Source organism: Leptonychotes weddellii, chromosome 9 (assembly GCF_054177405.1).
Source record: "Leptonychotes weddellii isolate Sample4059 chromosome 9, ASM5417740v2, whole genome shotgun sequence".
Taxonomy (NCBI): domain Eukaryota; kingdom Metazoa; phylum Chordata; class Mammalia; order Carnivora; family Phocidae; genus Leptonychotes; species Leptonychotes weddellii.
In genome coordinates, this window is record NC_138377.1 from 21,340,399 (window position 1) to 21,363,304 (window position 22,906).

The 22,906-nt window shown below is 41.6% G+C and overlaps 1 protein-coding gene across 9 annotated transcripts in view; it reads right to left on the reverse strand.

Moving 5' to 3' along the window:
* Positions 1 to 22,906, reverse strand: part of NRXN3 (neurexin 3) — a 1,456,830-nt gene that overhangs the window by 1,335,055 nt on the left and 98,869 nt on the right. For all 9 annotated transcript variants that reach the window (XR_014148330.1, XM_081830134.1, XM_081830131.1 and 6 more), the window contains exon 4: positions 18,209 to 18,238. Coding sequence is in view for 8 of the 9 variants with exons in the window: in XM_081830134.1 (XP_081686260.1) it covers positions 18,209 to 18,238 (30 nt within the window). In the remaining variant the exon portion in view is untranslated. The remainder of the gene's footprint in view (positions 1 to 18,208; positions 18,239 to 22,906) is intronic.

Sequence of the window (22,906 nt, forward strand, 5' to 3'; positions counted from 1 at the left end):
TTCCCTTAGCCTGGGCATATATTAGACCTTCCCAGCTCTCTGCTCCCCTCCAAATAGATTGTCAGACCAAAAAAATAAATAAATAAAATAAAAAATAATAATAAAGAAAAAAAAAACCTCTCAGATGAAGAAGCTGGTGAAACAAGCTACAGAAAGGAACAGAAACTTTGCTGTTCCCCCTTCTGCATCCCCAGCTCTCTGAAGCAATAACCTCAAACCAGTTTAGGTTTTTAATCCCCTTTCTTTCATTAGGAATTTCTTCCTTCACGCCATCTAGGGATTTAAATAACAGAAGCAAAACGTCCACCCCTCCGCTGATCCTGCGGACCTCCTCCAAGTCTCCAGTCCCTCCTTCACTATATTTAAAGCTTGTGGAGGCAGCCTTTCTTCTAATCTCAGTGCAATGCTCCCGGCTCTCGCCTAATCCCTCCACCTGTGAGATAATTGCTGGTATTTAGGAGAAAACTCAATAGTAATTATAGACTTGCAGACAAAGACACAAAAAGAGGCAGATAAAACAGGAGAAAGAAAAGAGTCACAAGCCCAGAATTATCCACACTCTGACATCCATTCCGGAAGTACAATGCGGCCAAAGGGATAAAGGCACGACTTTACAGAAAGGGGGTGCATTTCAAAATATCATGGTTTTAATGGCTCCTATACGTACACTAGAGTAAGAGAATAGGAATGTAAGCACTAAAAGGTTTGCCATTATTTAACTATTCACAAGTCAGCCACAAAATATAAGCAAGTCTACCAAACCTGGACTCCTATTTATTATTGTCTTTATGCAACAAGAAGAGTCTCTTAATCAAGGGTGTCCTTTGGGCGCCTGGGTGGCTCAGATGGCTAAGCGTCTGCCTTCGGCTCAGGTCATGATCCCAGGGTCCTGGGATCGAGTCCCGCGTCAGGCTCTCTGCTCCTTGGGAGCCTGCTTCTCCCTCTGCCTCTCTCTCTGTCTCTCATGAATAAATAAATAAAATCTTTAAAAAAAAAAAAAAATCAAGGGTGTCCCTTGTGAAGTGATGAAGAGGGGAAAAAAAGATGCTGAGATATTCTTACCCAACAATCAGAATAAAACAAAATGCTATTGAATCAGGCATCTGGCCCCACTTCCTCAACGTAGGCTAAGATCCCAACTATACTTCTAGCTTTTGGTTTACAGATGCAAAATTGAGATTAAATCCCTTAAAAAAATTATAATAAAAAGTCATGTATAACAAATAAGTTTACAAGCTAAGATCAATATGGAATTTGTTTTCAACAAAATACATTGAATAGAGTCAGACACTCCCTTTTTGGTTTGCTTTATTCCTTGGAGTTGGCTAGAGCACTGTAGGTCTCCAACTTGCCCGATCACAAGAATAATTTAGACCTGCAGATTCTGTGGTTCTAAGCAGAAACTAAAAGTCTTTAGTTTCACAAGGTCCTGGGGTGATTCTTAGGACTTAGAGAAACATCACAGTAACTCTGAAGGGTTTCATTTCAAATGAAATATATGCACGTATTATAGAAAAAGGAAGGGGCAGGGATCCTCCGTCTCTTAGAAACCACTGGGGCTATTTCGTTTGTTAGTTTGAAGGAAGGTAAGCTGCAGAAGTCTACCAGGCCTGACACAAGACGACACAAGAACAGAACACAGCTCACCCACTGGGACAGAGACTGCCACTACATCTGCCAAACCCCTTTCCCTGTCGTTCGGGGCACACAGCTAAATTACCTTTCCCAGCCTCCTTTGCAATCAGGTGGGATCATGGGATTGGGTTCTGGCCAATAGTAAGTGGTACACACTACTTCCAGGCTTGACCCTTTAGAAAAAAAAAAAAAATCTTTCAAGCTCCCTCGGCTTCTCCCTCTCTCTCCATCTGCCAGTGGAATGCAATAAAGGACGACATTCCAGAAAATGACAAAGCCACAGGATGGAAGGCCTGAATGACTGTGTGGACCAGAGACCCCTCCTCCACCACACACCAATCTGCACTATAAAGCGTGATGTGAATAAGACACTTGTTAGCATTAACCTCCTGGGTTTTGGGGACTGTCTGTCACAGCAATTAATCTGCGCTAACACTCACCAAGACTTCACTGTACCTCTCCATCTTATCCCGTTCCCAGCTTGCTCCCCGGACTTCAGGCTCAGGGAAACACAGACCAACTGGGACACAAGCCACAAGCAGCTGCCACAGCATGTCAGTATAGCATCTCAACCTCACAGGAAACTACCTGCCCCTAGAAAAAGGCTCTCACATTTTAAGTATCATTTGGTACAAAGCCCAAAACAAAAGGAAAAAAGATATGAATAGCTTTTGGAATTCATTATAAAGGTGTTTTCCTCCTACCATATTGTGAGCTGCTTAAGAACAAAGACTGATTTTTATTCATTTTGTGTATCCCTTGTGCTCAGTGCTTGTTAAATTCAATTATACTTTGTTGTTATTGTCAAGAATGGAGGGAACATATTATTTATTAAAATTACAGCAAGAGCCAGACATCTTGTTAGGCACTTAACATGTGTTAGTTCACTTCTCAATTTACCACAAGTAAAACAATGTATTATTTATAAGACACTACATATAATATTATCTATACGCATTGTTAAGAATATCTTACATTAATGTATCATTATCCCCATTTTATGGAAGGGAAAACTGATATTCAATAAAACTAATTGAAGTGATGGTACGTCGTTATGTAGAATCAGCTTCAGCTTAGGGGCTCAGGCAAAGCTAAGCTTATCTTGGTCCTGCTACTAGCTCTGTAACTCGTTTTGCAACCTTGGACTTCTGTTTTTTTATCTGTGAAAATGGGGGTAATGCCATGCAATCACTCAGAGATTTCTTTTTTTTTTTTTTAAAGATTTTATTTATTTATTTGAGAGAGAGAGAATGAGAGAGAGTGAGTACATGAGAGGGGGGAGGGTCAGAGGGAGAAGCAGACTCCCTGCCGAGCAGGGAGCCCGATGCGGGACTCGATCCTGGGACTCCAGGATCATGACCTGAGCCGAAGGCAGTTGCTTAACCAACTGAGCCACCCAGGCGCCCCACTCAGAGATTTCTTTAAAGGGACATGAGAAATAAAGTTTTTTAAAAAATTGCTTCACATAGAGGAGGAACTTGTAGAGAAACTTAAGGATCATTTCAGGCAAGATAAACCATTTCCAGGAAGGAAGAGGCACTGGCTCTTACCTCTAAAACAAACTGCCAAGCAAGGGCCAACAGAAGAGCCAGTAAACGGAAATGCAACCACTTACCTCGAGGGAGAACCGTCCACTAAATGGATGAAACAAAAAATGCATAAAAGGCTTCCAGCTACGGGGCTGGCCAGAAAGGGCATAAAGGATGTAAGAGATAAAGTGAGGCTGTGAATTCTCAGATGTATTTTTTTTCCTGTTATTTTTGGAGGAAAGCCGATGAAAACAGGAAGGGATCTGGAAAGTTGACAAAAATCATTATTCTCCACAAATTACTTTAACCTTGCCTCGTCAGTGACCTTCACACTACCACTGGTTTAATGACATTTATTTCAACAGTAGCTGATTTCACTATTAAACAGAGATGCAGAGCACAAGATAATACAACTAAATCACTCTTGTAAATATTTAATATCATTGCCTTTCTTTTTTTCCTTTTAACAAATCACTATCAAAGCTGAGCACATAATAGAAAACACATTTATTTATTCTATCCTGGATAAAAAGCTTAGTGCTCATGCATTTTATCTATCTAGTTCTCCAAATGACTTTGACACTTGAGAGCCCTTGTGATCAAAACAGTCTAAAGGAAGGCGGTTTGGCAAAAATTTAAGAACTGATTTCATGCGTTGATCAACGTCCCCCAAAAGTGCCTCGTGGAAGGACACTAAACAATCCATCAGACTCCTGGCAAACCCTAAAGTAGAAAACTATTTTTAAAAGAAAACAAAGTGGGGGTTGCCTGGGTAGCTCAGTTGGTTGAGCATCCAACTCTTGGCTTCGGCTCAGGTTGTGATCTCAGGATCCTGGGATGAGACCTGAATTTGGCTCTGGGCTCGCTGAGCCAGGAGTCTGCTTGTCTCCCTCTGTCCCTCCCCCAATGCTTGTGCATGCTCCCTCTTTCTCTCAAATAAATAAATCTTTAAAAAAAAACAAAAACGAAGGAATGATACTGGCTTAATGATAGATTCCTACTTGAGAAAAAATGAATTTTCCTTTTTAGTTAAAAAAATTGTAAATAAAATTACTAAACTATTCTTAATGGAAGAAAGGAAGTGGAAAAATCATTAAGTAACAGTTTGAAAATTAGTCCCAAGTGAATTTCCTTACAGGCATCTACTCTTATAAACTGGCAACACGGGACAGTAAAAAGAAAAAAACAAATGGGTGTAAAAGCTTTCTGAAGTCATCTTGGCGTCACCAGCTTACTCTAACCCAGAGACAAAGCAGTTGACAGGGCAAGTCCATAAGTGGTACAAAGAATTCTAAAATCTTGAAAGAGCAGTTTACTGACAGTGTCAAAATCTGGGTTGCATCCGTTCTCAGGGCAGTCACGTATTTAAGAGACATCCTTGTTTAGAATGCTCCCACCCTGGTATTTCCAGGAACTTCTGACACTGCATTATCAATAATGATCTCGCCAGCCTGTGGATGATCTATAACAAGTACCGTCATTCAGTGATGGTGACGACAAGTTGGTTGCATCGTAGAGACAACTTGGTGGGAGGGAAAAGGAAATAGCGTTGGGAGTTAGAAGGTCTGGGTCCAATGCCAACAACATGACAAATTATCAGTGTGGCAATGAGGACACTTCTATGCCCTCAGAATGTGTTTTGTCATTCACAAAATCACAGTGGGGTGAACTAAAGGAATTCTATGTTCCCTTTGAACTCTGAAATTATAGGCCCTAAAATTTGGGGAATGAGATCAGCATTTTTTAATAAAGTAACTAAATGGGTTTGTTTTCTTCAGGGCTCATGTAGTTTCATCAAGTAACATAACGAAATCCCTTAGCTCTTTGTGCACACAAAAAGAGCAAACACATCCCCCAAACACCTGAAGAACACACTGGCTTTATCGGGATTACTTTTTTTATTATTAGTATGGGAGGCCCTCAAGGAAGAGGCCAACAGTTCCCTCTTGCAATGGAGTTGCCCAAAGACCTCCTACTAAATGTAAAATGGAATCACAGGAAGCAAGCTGTCCATGGTACTGAACTCTTCTAAGAGTTACTAACTAGCTCAGTGATTTCTAGTGCCCACTCAACAAGGATTCACTGAGTCCTTTCGACCATGAGGCAGGCAGTGTTACAGGCACTGGATATATATCATGGTGACCAACACACATACTGCCCTTAACTTTGTGGAGTGTATGTTCTGATGGACTACTAATTCCTTCATGTTGCATAGTACCATTTTAATTTGCAGAGTGCTTCACCTGAATGATATCAATTATTATCCAGAACAAACCTACCAAGTAAGCATTGTACAGGCAAAGATGTGGGAGGTCAGAAAGATTAATTTGTTCGAAGTTCCCAGATCTATGGTGATACTGACAAGATGTATTTACTATGATGCTGATAACTAATGTTTGTTGCTAATGTTTGTGATAACTACTGTTTTTTTCAACGTCAGACCCAAGCTCTAACATAAGCCTTTTATATACATTGTCTCAGTGGTTCCCAGCCACGCTGTGAAGTAGGTAGTATTTTTGTTCCCATTTTACTTATTAGGATAATAAGGCTTAACAAGGCTGTATAACTTGTAAATGTCGAGCACTAACATCGCGCTCTTCTCTATCGTGTTGTCTTCCAGAGCAACCGGAACTAGTCTTCTGACACTTATCTCAGTGCTCTTTTTATACCAGTTGCTGGCCCTGCATTAGAATGATTCACACCTGGATATCTGGTGTTCTAGGCTTAACTGCCACCTGGATCAATTAGTTTAGAACTGGGAATGTCACCCATCCCATAACAATTTCGGTCAAGACATTTGTAAGTGCTCATTAGTGGTCACTTGGGGAGGGTATGGCTGGCTCAGCAAACTAAGTCTCCACAACCAGATTAATAGCCCCAGGCGAATGGCCTACAACAGATGGATCAATGGCAGCCACTTCATACTGAACAGACAGCACATAAATAGGACAAAGTCCTCTGTCTTGCAATGAGAGAGCCCACAAAATCCTTAGTTGAGCCAATGATTTCCAAACACAGTACAAGTAATTCTTTCTGGGAAGAATGTCTTCCACCTATGTGTTCACTGTCTGGGAAAAAAAAAAAAGGCATTGATAGTCAAACTCTTAGAGTGATCGGATGAATGGTCTTAGCAAGAGAGTGGACAAATAACCACAACGACTGTTAACAAGCTCCAAATTTCAAAGCAAATAAAACTTAAAGTTCCCAGTAATTTTCTCATCTTATGCTGAGTTCAGCCCTTCCTGGAGTGAAGCAGGCCATTTATCAGGAGCGTTGTTTACACACAGTAGATGGAGATCCGTTTGAGTACTTAGGTAATACAAACTGGAAGCATTTTAACAAGACTAGTGTCTTTAAAACTGCAGTTGTTTTAACATCTGTGTTATGCATTTTACCAGGAAGCAGTAATTTCCCTATTGAAACTAATCCATCCAAAAAACTATTCCCAATCAAAACAGAAAATGTAGTTACAAAGATTCTTGAGTAAAGCCAATCCAAAAGCCTCTTTCAAATTCTAGAGGCATTACAACTTGTAATATTAGACTTGGAAAAGACTTGAGAATTATCTTGTCCCAAGTTTTTCAACTGAACGCTAGTTTTAATTCTAGCTATCCTCATCCAAAATGTAAATCATAAAAAAAAAAGGATTTCACATCAAATAAATTCGGGTAACTTTGAAAACTACATTTTCTTTCTCAACGATGTCATAACAAAGGCTCTGAGAAGTCCCACGGTCAAAAAATCTGTTTAATTTTGTCTTCAACCTGTTTTGAGAACCTATTTTTCTCAGTGCTTTTTTTTTTTCTTGGAATATTATTAGCATTTCTCAAAATTCTTTTAGAAGTTGGCAATCTGGCTGAACACACTGTATAATATCAAGATTCTGAAAGATGACAAAACCTCCCCAAATCCACACACGCTGATATTTTCCCTTGGGGTTATTTTGAAACCAGGTGATGCACTAGTTTTAAAAATATATAACACTTAAAATATGTCTGGTTCCTCTAGATTTAAACAATAAGCAAATGATTAGTGTGTGATTGACCTCCACAGTCCTCCCATCAACTGAGTAACACAAGTCACTAGAGACAGGATAGTACACTACAAAAACTCACATTATGATGATCATGTTCAGAGATCTCACCAATAATTGGAAAATGTGTTTTTTCAATGCATATTTTAAACCATTTAGCAGTTCTTTTTTTTTTTAAGATTTTATTTATTTATTTATTTGGCGGGGGGGGGGGAACAAGTAGGGGGAGGAGCAGAAGGGGAGGGACAAGGAGACTCCGCCCTGAGCACAGAGCCAGACGTGGGTCTCGATCTCACAAACCTTAGCCAAAACCAAGGGTCAGACGCTTAACTGACTGTGCCACCCAGGTGCCCCACCATTTGGTAATTCTTAACAGCAACGAGGCACAACTGATCATAGTAACACATTAAATTTAGTGTAAATATTTCAAGAAAATGGGTTGAGAGATTTTCCTACCTGTCTGTTGTTTAATACCCACGTTATTTTGTTTTGAGAGAATTACAATACAAACACATCTACACCCAATAATATTTGAGGTTTGAGATCTAGTTTCGGATAGTATCAAGCCAAAGAACTGATTCTCATTTCAATAATGGATCCACAGGCATTTGCAAGACACATTCATTAGCTTATCTTTAAGTAAATATTTTGATTGTCAGACAGCTCGTTGCAAACAAGGTTCTTTTCCAAACACTCCTGATGCGTCCAAGCCCACTTGCACACTTATTTAATAATCTGCGTCTGTGCTAAAATATGAAATCATCCTAAGAAAGTCGAAGCACAGAAAAAACATGTTTGTTCTGCAGGCTCTTCATTTAAAAGGGCTCCAGAACATGCAGACCCCGCTCTCTTTCATCACTGTGCTACATTACCATAAAGCTTAGGAAGTGAGCTATTACACACCATCATCCCTCCTAACCGCTATCACAGAAAATCACACACTCACAAAACAGCATTGTCAGAATTAGCAACCATTTAAAAGGCAGCTGTTCTTTCACTCTTAAACAGGCTCCAAATTCCAGATCCTCTCCTTGTATGGGCTCCCTGATCTATTGCTCTTACACACATGCACGCGCACACAATGGATCCTTAGCCAAGCACATTTACAAAAAAAAATTTTTTTTTCTAAATTAAAAGAATATAAGAAAATATTATTTATTAAGCAACATTTCCCCCCCTAGTACTTGCCATCATTGTTACCATCAGCTGACAAGCTTTCAACCTGCAGGGAAGCACTTGTGACAGCTCTAGGTGAAAGGGCTCTGATTTTTGCGGTGTAGGGAGAAAAAGAGCAATATCTCTTTAAGAGTCAACAGTAAATTAACTTGCCCAAAAGAGTGAAATAATTAGCAGTTAGTAGCTTATTAAAAGGATGGCAAAGGCCAAGCTGCCATCTGGAATCTCCAGTTTCTTGTGATTGTTATTATGTCAAGACGTGCAAGCTGCATTAGCTTTCATGTCACCGCCCGTGCCCCTACTTCTCATGTAAATTTTAATGAAAGATACGGCACTTTTAAAAATCAGACGTCCATCAAAAAGTGTTATTAGTCTGGCTTTTTACAAAACATATGGTCTTTTCTACCTCTGCTGTTCTACTAGCCACTAATGCCTTAGGAAAAAAAAAAAGAAAAACAAAACCCAATGATATCAATTAGATGTTCTCTTTGTGCAGAAGGAAATCCGAGTGCCATCAAAGACAGAGCAAAGCTACGCCTCACGGAAGGACAACGTTTGTGACTGTTGACACACAGTAAAAACCACAATGCCTCCCTTTCGCACAAGGCTGGCCATTCTTAATGAAAATGAAAGCACTCTGGAGCCTGCCTGCTGATTACTACATGGAATATGCACAGCTTTGGAGTGCAGAATACTTATATTAAAAATAAGTAACAGAAAGTAGCAGGACAGAACCTTATGGGGGAGGATGGGTATTCTATCTCGATCCCAATGGCACTGACATGGGCATATATAGGTTAAATATTTCAGCTGTACACTTAAGAGTGTGGATTTTACATACTCTACGCTGTGTGTGCTCTCTCCCAATAAGCGAGCAAAGGAATAAATGAAAAATTCCTGCTTACTCACATGCAAAGAATATTCTCTTCTCTGCATCCGAGAATTTAAAGGGTGGGTGATTTGAACTGAATTATTACCTGACAGTTTCCCTTTAAGATAAATTCGTAAAATTAATTTTAAAACTCCAGATATATTAATACGTTGAACACTGAGTTTATTTAAAACTTTGGGAGGAGAGGTAGCTGTTACATCTGAAAGCCGTTTTCGTTTTTTTTATTTTATGCTTTTTTTTTCATTTGTTTTATTATGTTATGTTAATCACCATACATTACATCATTACTTTTGATGTAGTGTTCCATGATTCATTGTTTGCATATAACACCCAGTGCTCCATTTTCAAACTGCTATGGACTGTCACCAAGTGTCGGAGGCCGGGCCTTTATCTGCGCGGCCAGCCCTATGCACTCAACACCTGGCACCTGGCCCAGCACATAGTTGACTCTCTGTCAGTATTTGCTGAGTGGTGAATAAACATCAGTGTTATAGCAGACAATATGCTAAATTCAGATGCACAGCCCTCCTGGACTGTATTCTCTTCAGTATACCACACATGGAAGCCACATGTGAGAAAACATTCAACCATTATAAACCTGTTAATATGTATCTGGAGAAACTGTACCTATACCCAGATATACCACACTGCCCTGCACACCTGAGAAATAGACCATGATGTATACAAGCTCAAGCACACAAGGCAACACATTTGCTTGTTCTCTTATTAAATATTTTTTCCATCACGCTACCCTTCTGAATTCTCTCTTTATAAATGATGTGTCATAAGCATATTACAATTTAATTCGAAGGGTCCTTTACCTGTAGGTGTTATCAAAGTTAAGTTTATATGTGTCCACCTAGAGATCATAGTTGAAAATTATACAGCCTCTAAGATTAACCAACTGGGTTTGATTAAAGTCTATGCAAGTGGAGCACTATTCACTTTCAAGGAGAGAGTGTTTTATGATATATATACACAGATATAAAATCTGTGTGTGATCGATTAGATAATTGAGGAGTAAATAAGCATGTTGCTTAGAAATCTAAAATATTTTCCTTTATGTGGTCGATTGGAATTTAATTGAAACATCCCATTGATCCATCATACATTTTACTAATAAATCTGCTCACATTAACATTTAAAAAAAAAAAAACTCCAAGAAACTGTTCTTAAAAAAAGTCCTCACTGTCCAATGAAAATTTCTAAACAAGGAAATTTAAAAAAACACTTCATATTTTTAAAGCACCATTTCAAAGACATCAATGTCAAAAACACAGAGTTGCTAAAATCAGGCAATTTTACTTCTACGTTGAAAATAAATCTATTTTCCCCCGCAGACTTTCAAAACATCAGAAGGAAAAAAAAAAAAAAAAAAAAACCATGGAAAACAGGCTTCTTTGAAAAACAAAGTGATTTTATTCCTTGTCAAGAGGACAAACCAGTAGTGGATGAGAAACAGATGAGGCAAGAGATGGAAATGTAATATTGCCCCTATTTTATTATAATTAGATATTTATAGAGCACAGATGAGTTTATTTTCATAATTAGTAGCTGGCATTGCATTTACTAATTTGCATAAACAGTTGGCTATCAAAACAGTAACTTCTTTGCAGGGCTCTCTGGTCCTAGCAGGGACAAGAGAGGGATCAACTCCTCAAATCAGCTTTCTTAATGTTATTACCAGCAAAATACAATCTACATGAAACCACGTTCGAGTTCATGTAGCTTGATTAGCTCTTTCCAGTTTGGCCAATATTGATTAGTTCAGCACTGGAAGGCAAATGATCAAATCTACATGGGGAAAAATACGTGCAAATAAATTGGAAGAGGTCTTTAGGTTCTGACAGATTAAAGTAGATCTTAGGGTCAACACTATCTAGTCCAGTAATAATACATTAATAAATGTAAAGCAAAAGGATAAAAAGTAAATGCCCCCCACTGCCCTTGTAATTTAAAAATCATGCCACTTCTTGGTCATTGTTGCAGTCTGTTACCTCTCTTCTTGGTCATTCTCAGCATTTGCCATACCCTCCACAAGCATGCCTACCCTACTTTACAAAACCAACTTCACCCAACACATGGATGGGGCTTCCTGGCAGCAGTGCCAAGGGCAGGAAAGATTCCTGTGCCCCGACCACTGCTCCAGGCAAAGAGAAATTGAATCAAGCATGCTGCCAATGACTACTTCCCACTATTGACATTCAGCAAGAAATCTTGGAGGAATACCTTACTCCTTCTTCCTCAAGCCAAAGGTCAGAAGCTTGTAGCTTGTGGCCTACAGTGTGTTCATACATACATATGTACATACATAAAACGAAAGATGCCATGAACTGACATTTTTAGAAAATCCACTTCTGGCTTTTCTTGAGGCTCTGGTGACACTGGGCATACATTCTTCATGGCAGCAATCAGCTGGAACAGAGTAGAGGCTGCTGCCCTCGACAGGATGTGTGCGCCCCAGTTTGCCATGGTCCCCATCACTCTCTACTGGTGATCTTACACCAGGATTTTTCTTATCTGAGATCTGCTCCTTGATGATACCTATCAGGCCCCTGTTGACAATTGATGCTGCAACACCTACCCCAAGTTCAGTTTCAAGGAAAAGTATCTGGTGACCTAACCCAGAATGGGCAATCGCTAAGTCAATAAGAAAAGGAGGATAGAAGCTAAAACACACTCAACATTTAAACAAAGACTGTCAAAATCAGGTCAAAAAAGCTGAGCAAGGCGGGTTGCTGAGTACCTCCTCTGGTCAGCCACTTCCAGGTAGTCACATTTGCTTTTGGCTTGGTGTAGCCCAAAGGCCTCCTGAATGTGGTGATTATCATTATAGCCTATAGGTATGCACATACTTCCTGCTCGGGCTTGTAGATTTCACTTTATGTTTCTTTCCACTGTGGGTTCACTGCTTTGCTGCTCAGCTTTAAAGAGTGACAGGATCTGAGGTTTGCTTTTCTCTGACAATCTCCTAAGAATAAATCCAAAGATCTTTCCCGCTTTTATTCTGATATAATCTGTGACCATTTCCCTCTGTCAGTTGTACACACAGGGCCAAGAGAAGGCCTGGGTGAGGAGAAAACTAAAACCAGAACATTTGGTCTCACTCCATGACTCACTGGGGCTTCTTTGCTCAGTTGGTTGGGGGGTAATGAGGCTAGATAAGGGGCACAGGTTGGTGTACAACTCTGGACCAAATACTGAGCTCAGTGCGGTGTGGGCGACAGAAATGGCCAAGACGCAGCCTCGTCCTTTTGGGAGAGGCTGCCTGAAACACATGAGTAAATCGGATTCGAGGCAGTTTGGCACACGTACTCTATAACAGAAGCACAAAGTCTGGCACACCTAGGAGGCTTGGCTTTCAAGGATGACAAGGAGGGGAAGGGTGTTCCAAGGACATTCAAGAAAGAGGACAGAGCTCAGGCCAAAGACTGAAGGCAGGAAACCATAATGTGGATTCAAGCAGAGTGAGTTGTTGACTTCAGGAGACAGGGGACTGTCAGGGGTGATAGTGTGGAGTGGAAAATATTGTAGAAAATAAAGCTGGGGAGGCACATGGACAATTATACAATGAGAATCCTTCCCCCAAAGCTTTTGAACGGATGAGCTACATGATACGATTTAATTTTAATTTTGCTTTATTTTCACTTTTAGGATGATGACTGACAGCAGGCTAAGAAAGATTAGAGATTTTGAGTCCCTTCCACATGCAACCTACAAGGCTAGACACATCTGGACATTAACAAATGAATATGTTTGCCTTCCACATACTTGCCCATCTTGTACAGTGGAGTGGCCCAATTCCCAAATAACTCTAATATAAAATATTAGAGACATACATGAAATGCGAGCTCATCTCTGAATGCAGCACTCAAGGATAGCATCAACTAGGAAATCAAATCTATGTGTGATTTCAATGGGCAGAACAAAGGGGAGGAGGAGTGGTCACAGGGGAGAGAAAGAGAATAAGTAAAGCTAGGAGACAAGGAAAGGCCCAGGAAGGTTATCCAGTATCCTATTTGGAAGCAATTTTGCATCTAAGATTAATAGGAGAGAAGGCTGAAGGTACATAAGGCCATATTAGGGACGACTTTGAAAGTGAGATAGCTAATCCTGCACTCCATGTGGCAGACAGCAGAGCTTAAGCAGTTCTCAGTTACTGGACAGCCTGGAAGAGAATAGAGGCAGGAGGACTAATTAGGCTAGGGCAATAATCTAATAAGGGCTATGTGGGGACTGAACGAGGGTGTTAACAGTAGAGAAGCACTGGACATTCCAGAGGAGAATCTCAATAAGATCTCTCAACTGTTCACCCAGGGCACAAAAAAGTTCAGGAAGGATAGAAAGCGATTCCTGGTTTTTCAAGTCTGGGTGATGAGGAGGACAGGGGCACCATGAGTTAAAATAGGGACATCACCAAAGGAAGATGATATGAAGGTTGACTTTAGACATACCAAGGTCACAGTAGTGGGATATTTATACGGACGTGTGTTACAGAGAATGCAAAGCAGCAGGCTGGAACCTGAGACAGGTCCATGCCAGGGAAGGAGTTGGGAGGCACATCCATGGAAGGCACCCTCAGATCTAAGACAGGCAGTATGAGCAGAGGTTAGGGGCCCAGATTCTGGGTTTTATTTCCACTTAGTAGCCAACTGACATAGGCAATTTAGCTCTCTGAGCCTTGTTCTATTTATCCATAAAGCCACAGTAACAGCATCACCTACGTCATACAACAGGTGTGGGGATTAAGGGCAATAAGGCATATAAAGCACAGGGCACAGTTGCTGGTACATAGGACAAGCTCAGAGGTAGCGGCAATAGCCAGAGAAAGAAAAGAAGGTATTTCTGAGAATGAGCCCGCCTGTGATGAGTGTAAAAAGAATAGGCAATCAGCCAGCTCCAAAGGGGAAAGGACCAAACCGCTTCCAAGGTAGCCACACATAACTCCAAAAATCCAGAAAAGCATAAAACTCAAAAGAGAGATGGCCCGTTCACAGACCCGCGTCACATCAGCATGTTCAATAACGTGTCAGCCCCTTCTTCAACATCCTCATGCCAGAACTTGCATTGCCCATCCCTGTGATGTGCCAGTCTTTGCAGCACAGAGCTCCACGGAGACAGGGCTGGAGAGTGAGGAGGGAAGAGGGGAGAGCCGGATGCAGATACATATTTATAATTTATCAGTTAACCTCTCCCTTCACTGCTGCACAGCGAATCCGGCTTGAGCTGTGAGCCAGGTTCTCGGGCTCAGGTCTCTGACATCTTTGACTGCAATTGTGCTCTCCCCAAATGTGTGAAGCTGAAAACCCCTTCAGGGCACTGGAGCAAGCCCACCCACTCAGCACCTCTCCTTTTCCCTGCCTACCTGGCAAAAGGTTGACTTCAGAAGTGAAAATTCAGGGTTACCTCTCTCCACGTTCTCCTTCCGATGGAATGCATTGTCATTCCCGTGTCCTCCCACAGCCCCGGTCCCACCCTTCTTAGCCCATCACCCCCAGTCAGAACATCTCCACTCCCTCAAATGCAGGAAACACAGAAGATAAAACAACAATACATGCGTATCTCCCAAATTTCACATTACATTTCAAGCAATTCACCAGTCTTCTCCCTTTTCTTATCATCCTTCCCTCACAGATGTTGGCCCCAATTCCAGATGTCCTCAAGGAATAGAAACAACAGTACACCATTTCACATCTCCCCTGTTCCTTCAATACACTGACTTGGAGAGAATCTCAGACTGTCCCATGTTGAAGTAAAATAGTTCTGCATAACTAAACTTTCAGAGTCCCCCGTTCCTGCTAGAACTAGCACGCCATAATGGATAAGTCCCATCCTGGATTCAGAGGGAGGCAGGCCAACTCGGAATGATCCCCAACCACCGAACATGAAGTGCACTGAAGGGAAATGATAGCACTGGCTTTTTATTTATTTATTTTTTTAGTCATTGTTAAAAGCACTCAGTTATAGCCTGGACTGTATTCATCAGAATTGACAATTCCCCTTGGAGACATGAATATTTCAGAAGGCAGATTGATAGTTATAATGAGAAAAAGAAAATCATCTCTACCTTTACTTCTACCTACAGAAATGAAGTGGAAGGTCCAATTAAGGAGAGGAAGCATGGTGTCCACCATGGAGGCGGTGAAAGAAAGAGAGAGAGAGAGAGCAGGGAGAGGAAAACATCAGCACACTGTAGACACACAAAGAAATGTAGCATATGCCACAAAAACCCACAACAGTAGAGGCAACAGCACTATAGTATCTTGAGAGAGCAGCCCAAGACAAATGCACAATGTGAAGCCTAAACAAGCCAAAACAGCTTCACCAGCTGTCCCCACCAGCTTCATGTTTAAGCTTTTCCCATTCGTTTCTTCCCAGGCCCGTCCTTAGAAACATGACCAAGTCTGCATGCAAAAGCACTGCATAGCCACATGTATGTGAAACTGCACACACTTCACTGATGTAAACTTGGTTTGGAAAAGTCTCAGAGAAACCAAGTTCTCCGGGATTTTCCCAATGGTGACCAAGAGTGTCACATACATGTATAAGTGGTGCACACACAACACAGGGAAGTATTTCTAGATGTATTTTCAGGCATCAGAAACCAATTCTGGAGATTCACTGGGAACCAGACAGAAATCTTTCTTTCATGGTGAAGGAATAGGGGAAGGAAAGCAGCAGAGGTGGGAAGCAGAGTTGGTTTCTTGGGCAATCATCACAGGGCAAGAACAGAGAAGGGAGTGGGACGTGGGGGAACACATGAGAGGTGGGTGATGCAGTCAAAGGACCTTCATAAAAACAGATTAAACTGCAAGTTGCAACTTAAAAACTTAGAGGCACTGACCACCCAGAAGAATTCTGCATCCTTTCTTGAAAACCTAATGAGGAATTCCCAGTATCTGTCATTCTTTCATTGCTTAAAGACTCTGTTTCTAGAAAGTTCTTGACTTAGCCCAGAGCATGCATACATGGGTGTGTGTGAATTCTCTACTCAGGTACACATCAATGCTGAGGGCCAAGAGAAGCTGAGGAGGGGGTGGGAGAGTGGGGGTGGTATACAATACAGATTCTCCACACGTTGTTCGTACTGTTGGGAATGAGCCCTCCAAAATACCTGAGCTGTATCTCTGAAGGGTCCAAAATATCCAAATCAAAATTAAAGAATTCCCACCAATCTATCCCATCTGCCTAGGCTCTATTCTATCACGGCAGCCTCATGATGCCCTCATGTCCCCAGGCCACTACAGAAGCTAGGAGGACCCCAAAAGAACAAAGGGGAGCACAAGGTGAGAAAGGATAGAAGGAGGTCTGTCATCAGGAGTCCAAGGGCCTGCTTTTTCTGGTGGAACTTGCTATCAAAGTCAGGCCACCAAATTCCTTCAATTCAGAGAGCCTGGGTTGTCCTGCTTTACAGAGATGTGCTTAACTTTCTCAAACTCCCAGACACAGGCTGACATCAAGCACATCCTCTACTCATATCTGCTTCTTAGTTACCTGCTGTCGGCAGATAACTTCCCTCCCCCTCAGACAAGAATAACGAGGCTTCATCCCAGGCTCTTCCAGAGCTCCATCTAACACTGGCAAACTCACCCGACCTCCTGCCTCCAACTCTTTTTTGACGCTTACTCTATACCAGACCGTATCTTCAATGAAAGTCTCAAGTCCACGTCGTGGATCTTGGCTCAGGTCTGGGGGATTCAATTCTACTGGGAAGGTATGCTTCCTCCCTACACTGTCTTATCAAGTCAGGATGCCCTCAACCGCCCACCTCCACAGCTCCCTGGACATCATAAGCAAACTTCTCTCAGCCCTGGGTGGTTTCTTGATCTGAACATACTCCCCTTTATGGCAACACTGTCTGATAGGTCCAGTGTAAGGGAACAGGGAAGGGGAGCGACCCTTCAGGATTGCCCCACCCTCCTCAAAAGATCAAAAAAACCTAGAAAACATAGATGGACCCTGCCTTGCCCTTTTCTTTGGTCCTCCAAAAGAGGCACCAAAGTCCCATGTGTTTTTTGAAAAGAAACAGACAAGAGAAATTAAAGTACAAGCTTTGGGTGTCAGGGCAAGGCAGGTAGACCAATCTTGCAATCATCTCAAGGCTCAGAAGAAACACAATAGTAGCAATTGAACAGTGAAGGAAAAGACAATTTTAAGTAGGCTCAGTTCTCGAATCCTGATTTAGGCTGATGATGTGGAAAATTTTTATTTAGGAGAAAAAGGCTCCATTCACAGCCCACCCTGTGCTTAGCTGAGCTGAATTTCCTGCACAGCTCATTCCCTGCATATTTGAATATTTTAGGTTGCAGATGCTGAATTTACAGATCTTTATATGCAGTTTTCTTCAGGGTGTATAATGAGTTAGAGTCCTGCCATGAAGACATTAGCATGTTCTTTCGGTGGTTTTTGCTTTTATATAAAACTGAAAACAGTCAAACCCCCAAGGGCTTCCATTGACCATGTGGGGCTGAAAGTCATTACAGTGGGCAGTGGGATGGAGGGGAAGACAAAAAGCAAACCTTTACTCAGAGTGAAATTCAGGGAGAAGCCCAGCTCCTCTCCCCCAACCACGCGGGGCCCAGCATGGGGCCCGGGGAGGAGCAGGAGGAAGTTAACCGCTCTGTTGCTCGGAAATTAGCTTCATTCACCCCCATTATCGACGCCGTCATGCCTTGTTTCATGCTTTTCTCTTGGAGGCAGCCCAGCAGGGCCAGCGCCCGGGATGACAAATGGTGGTGCAGAATGGACAAGCCAAGGGGATGATGGGGACAGGAAACCAAGATGCATCGGGAAAGGTACCCCCCCAACCCCAGGGTGGCCCTGCTGTAGGAGGACCAGACAGCAGACGGGCTGCCAGCAACAATGAGGCTCTGAGCGACCAGCCAGAGGCACAAAGGCAAGCAATTCAGGGCAGCTGCAGGGCCGCAAGCACAAAGCACCTACCTTGTTCACTCATCATGAGGTGGGAGAGGCCTTGAGGAAGGAAAAGAGCGGGGACGGGGGTGAGGAGGGGAAGGGGAAGGAAAAAAGAAAGAAGACACAGTTAAAATTCCCAACGCAATGCAATTGTCTCTTAGGTGTCAAGTGCAAGGAGGAGTGGCAGGGCCTTTGCACGTACTCAGGAGCATGCAACCGAGGCTGAGAAGCCGGGCAGCACAGCAGCGGGCCTCCAGTTGAAGGACAGCCTTCTGTTTGCTGGACTGCTCTGGGCCTCATCATGAGAGCCTTCCTCTCGCCACACTGTTCCACGCAATGCTTAGGATGTGAAATAAATCTATTAAAGATTAGGTCCCTCGGGAAGGAGACTCAAGAGGCGGGCCGAGCACGTTTCCTTCTTTCTTTCAAATGGCTTTTTACAGTAATACATGGTCACTGTAGCAACTTTGGAAAATTTAGAAAAGAAAAAAGAAAACTCTGTTGTAATCCACCATCCAGAGGTTCCTGCCCAATTTTATTTTCTAGATACTGTATTCTCTTCTCCAAAAATGGAGTCATGCTGGACATACTAAATGAGTTCCTGCTTGCAAGGGTTCCTCAGACAACCTGAAACTACTTCCCCTCTTGCCTTTGTCTTAGCCCAGGGACAACCACCACCCCCGCCCTCCATTGCTTCCCCACCACCATCTTGTTTTAGAAGGTCGCTCGCCCTTGATGAGGGAGGCCCAGCCCAGCACTGAATGGGTTAAAGAAGGTACACAAAGTCCCAAAGAACAAACAGCACAACCTCTGGCTATGTTCTTAAGGAAGTCAAACAAGGTTATTAAGAGCTCATTACTTCAGAGGAAGCATAAGCTCTGAAAAATCTATTAAAAAAAAAGATTTCCAACCAGTAACCAACAGCATCAGTTTGCTCTCCCATTGCTTTTATTATTACTGGAGATATTTGACAAACTCCAGATCACCCCAGAGAACCTTTACCCAGAGTGAAATTCAGGGATATACGGGATTAATAAAGGAGAAAAATCTCTGAAGTATAGAAATCCCCAAATGTTTTTGGAGATTACTAGAGATTTAGAAAAGTAATCAGAGGCGAAATATGGGTCAAGCAACTGACTTTTAAAAAGATCAATGAGATATTAAATACATAGATACATGTGCCATAAATGTTATGGAATCTAGTTTTTAAACAAATTTCATTAAACTATAATCACATTTTAAATGTACATTTCTGGCATTCATTTCTCGAGGCCCCAGATTAATACTCACGGAGGAATGGAAGCATGCCAAAGTAAGTCGTTCTCATGATTTGTTTAGTTTAAAAAATAATTTTTGGCCTTTTGGGGAAAAAATAATAGGGAGAGAGAACAAAGGGTCCTACGTTTGGCTAAGAGAAACCTTAGCAGAAGTCACTATTCCAGGGCGCCTGGGTGGCTCAGTCGTTAAGCTTCTGCCTTCGGCTCAGGTCATGATCCCAGGGTCCTGGGATTGAGCCCCGCATCAGGCTCCCTGCTCAGTGGGAAGCCTGCTTCTCCTTCTCCCCCTCCCCCTGCTTGTGTTCCTGCTCTCGCTATCTCTCTCTCTGTCAAATAAATAAATAAAATCTTTAAAAAAAAAAAAAGTCACTATTCCTAAAATGTCTGGTATTTCTGGACCAAGCCAGAGCCTTCAGCATCCAGATCAAGAGCACTAAAGGGGAGAGCCTGGGGCATGCAGGTGGGGTACATGGAAGGGTGACTAATTCACAGGAGGGTCGTAAGAATTAAGAAATGAGAATAAGAAGATCCAAGGAGATACCTAAAAGAAGGGGTTAAAAATGAAAAGAAATGTACCCCTGAAACAAATAATACATTATATGTTAATATAAATAAATAAATAAGAAAGGAAAGAAAATTATACTGTATTATATATTTGCAAGTTGCTAAGAAAGGACAGCTTAAATGTTCTCACCACGAAAAAGAAATGGTGATTATATGACCGGATGGAGGTGGGTAACTAATGTTATGGTGGTAATCATTCTGCAGTATTTAAATGTATGAAATCAACATCTTGTACACCTTAAACTTACACCATGTTATACATCAATTCTATCTACATACAGTTGGGGGGAGGGGAGTTTACATTTTTTTTTTTTCAAATTCAAAAATGAAAGGACAAACATTTCACACTTACAGTGAAAGATGTTTAACAGCTCAGACAAGAAGTAGAAGAGAAGTGGTATAGTCTTTTCTTTTTTTGACTCAGAGATTTCAAAAAATGTGCTGAATGAAGAGTAAATAGGACAATTGGCATAAGGGGTATTGGAAGCCCTGGAGAAGGCACTACAGGTGGGCCCCATCTATGTGCTGCATGTGTTTCTTTAAAGCAGCATTTCCCAAAGTGTATTTCACTGACCACCTACATCAACCACCTGGGGATGCCTATTAACAATGAAGATCCTGGGCCCCAACCAAGGAATCTAATAAATTAGAATCTTGGGGAGGAGTTTGGGGAAAGATCTGAATTTTAAGCAAGTTACCCAAGTGATTCCCGTGCTCACTAGAACTTGAGTGGTATATAAATCAAATTTTGGTAAATTAAACTGTATGATGAATGCACTAAGAGGAATTGGATATTTAATGGAACCCGGCAGTGGATCCTTTTGTAAAAGAAGGAGTTCTTTTAAAATGCAAATAACCCACCACCTGTGTTTTTTCAATTCAAATATATACTTACCAGGCTTTATTAAGCTACATATGTAGTTGCAGTATTGCAACTCGAATCTTCATATCCTTCAACTTATGAAAATCTTAAATAGAAATATCAGGCCAAGAATGCAGATCTGGGATCCCGATGTTAAAACTGGTTTGGCAGGCAATGAAGCAAAATGGACAAGAAACCGGACGATGGAAGGGAGAAACTGTGCCACCATAATATGGTTTAAGTTTTGCTTTTGGAGAAGGAAATTCTACTCCACTTTCAAGAGCTTTTACATCGGTATCTTCTCATGTACAAATCTATCCTCAAAGCTTGCAGAATTAAGAGCTGGAACCCAAGAATTCCAGAGTGTCTAGGTCTATTCTGAAATTGTTTCTGTCCCCTTCTATCCCCAGACACTCCTACCTGCTGTTAAAAATTTCAGACCCTTCCTTTCAAATGAATGGAAGAACCAACGATCAACCAACCAAGTGATTCAATCACCTACTATATGCAAAGACTGGATAAGGTAGCGGAGATACAGACGACTATGGTAGATGGTCACTAACCTCTAGGAGTTTGGAGTCTAAGTGGGAAGATGTTATGCGTTTATATTTACATAAACATGCATATGATATATATTACTGATTCCTGGCAGTGAAGTATAGGGGTTAAGATCAAGGACTTCAGAGCCAGATTTGAATCCTACCTTTGTTACTTTCTAGCTTGTGACCCTCAACATCTCTGCGCCTTGATTTCCCTATCTGCAAAATTTGGATAACAATCATGCCAAATTCATAGGTTGTTTTGAGGATTAAATAAGTGAATATACATAAAACTGGGCCTGCACATGATAAGGGCTTTATAAGGATTATTGTTGTTATTTTTTACTATGCTATAAAAATACACTGATGTGTGAGGCAACAACTAGCACAAGAGCTAGCAGCAAATGACACAGAGTCGGTGCTCAGTAGCTGTTTGGTGACTGAATGAGGAATGAATGAATGGGTCATTACTACATGTCAGATGATGAATTCAGACAATAAAGACCACAGGACTGTGAGGAGGGCCCTGGATTTACAGGAAAGGTTTTTGGAGGAAAGTGAGATTTGAAATAGATCTTGGAAGATGGTTTAGGATTTAGAGAGATGGAGGACACTCAGGTAACACCGCCAGCTCCCAGGACCACAGAATAAATTTGTAAGGACTTTCCAGTTCAGCTTTTCAGAAGCACCTAGGACAATGCCAGGCACATGGTAGGCAGGTAATACATGCTATTCAAATAATAACAAACACAGGTAGACAGTTCATATAAGGAAGAAATGAAAGGTGATCTTAAGGATGAGAGTAGGAACCATTGCATGAAGTCCTTGAATTTCAAGGCTAAGGAAAATGGACTTGATCTTACAGCTGGTGGGACACAGTGAGGGTTCATGGGCAGGGGAATGACCCAGGGAAAATGATGTTGAGGAAGATTGCTTTGGCAATGGTGCGGACAGGATAGATGAGAGGGAAAGAGACAGAGGCAGAGAGATCAGTCATAGGCAGAGGGCCTAGATTAGAATTGTGGTAGTGGGGAGAAAAAGGAAAAAGAGGATCCAAGAGGCTTTGGGTGACCGATGAGATGCTTCAGAGGAGTGGATGGGAGGCTGAGTGAACACTGTCAGAAATAGGAAGGTGGGGTGGGAGATGAATGGGGGATGAGGGCAATGATGAGTTCTGTTTTAGGCATAACGAGTTGAGGAAACAGAAGAATCACTCAAGCAAAAATGTCTAAGATGTGTTTTAAAATGTAGGACTAATGTCTGCGAAAAAGTCAAGACAAATATTAGGGTGTATCACCGCCCCTTCATGGAAGAAGCTAAGTCAATGAATCCTCCAAGAAAAAGGGGCTAGAGTACTGAGTCTTAACCTGGGCGAGATGGGAGGGGTATTAAGGTATCTTGGAGGTTCTTTTTTTTCCCCAACATATTCAACATTAAAATAAAATTTTACATTCAAAAAAGAAAAAGGAACTATATAGCTTTC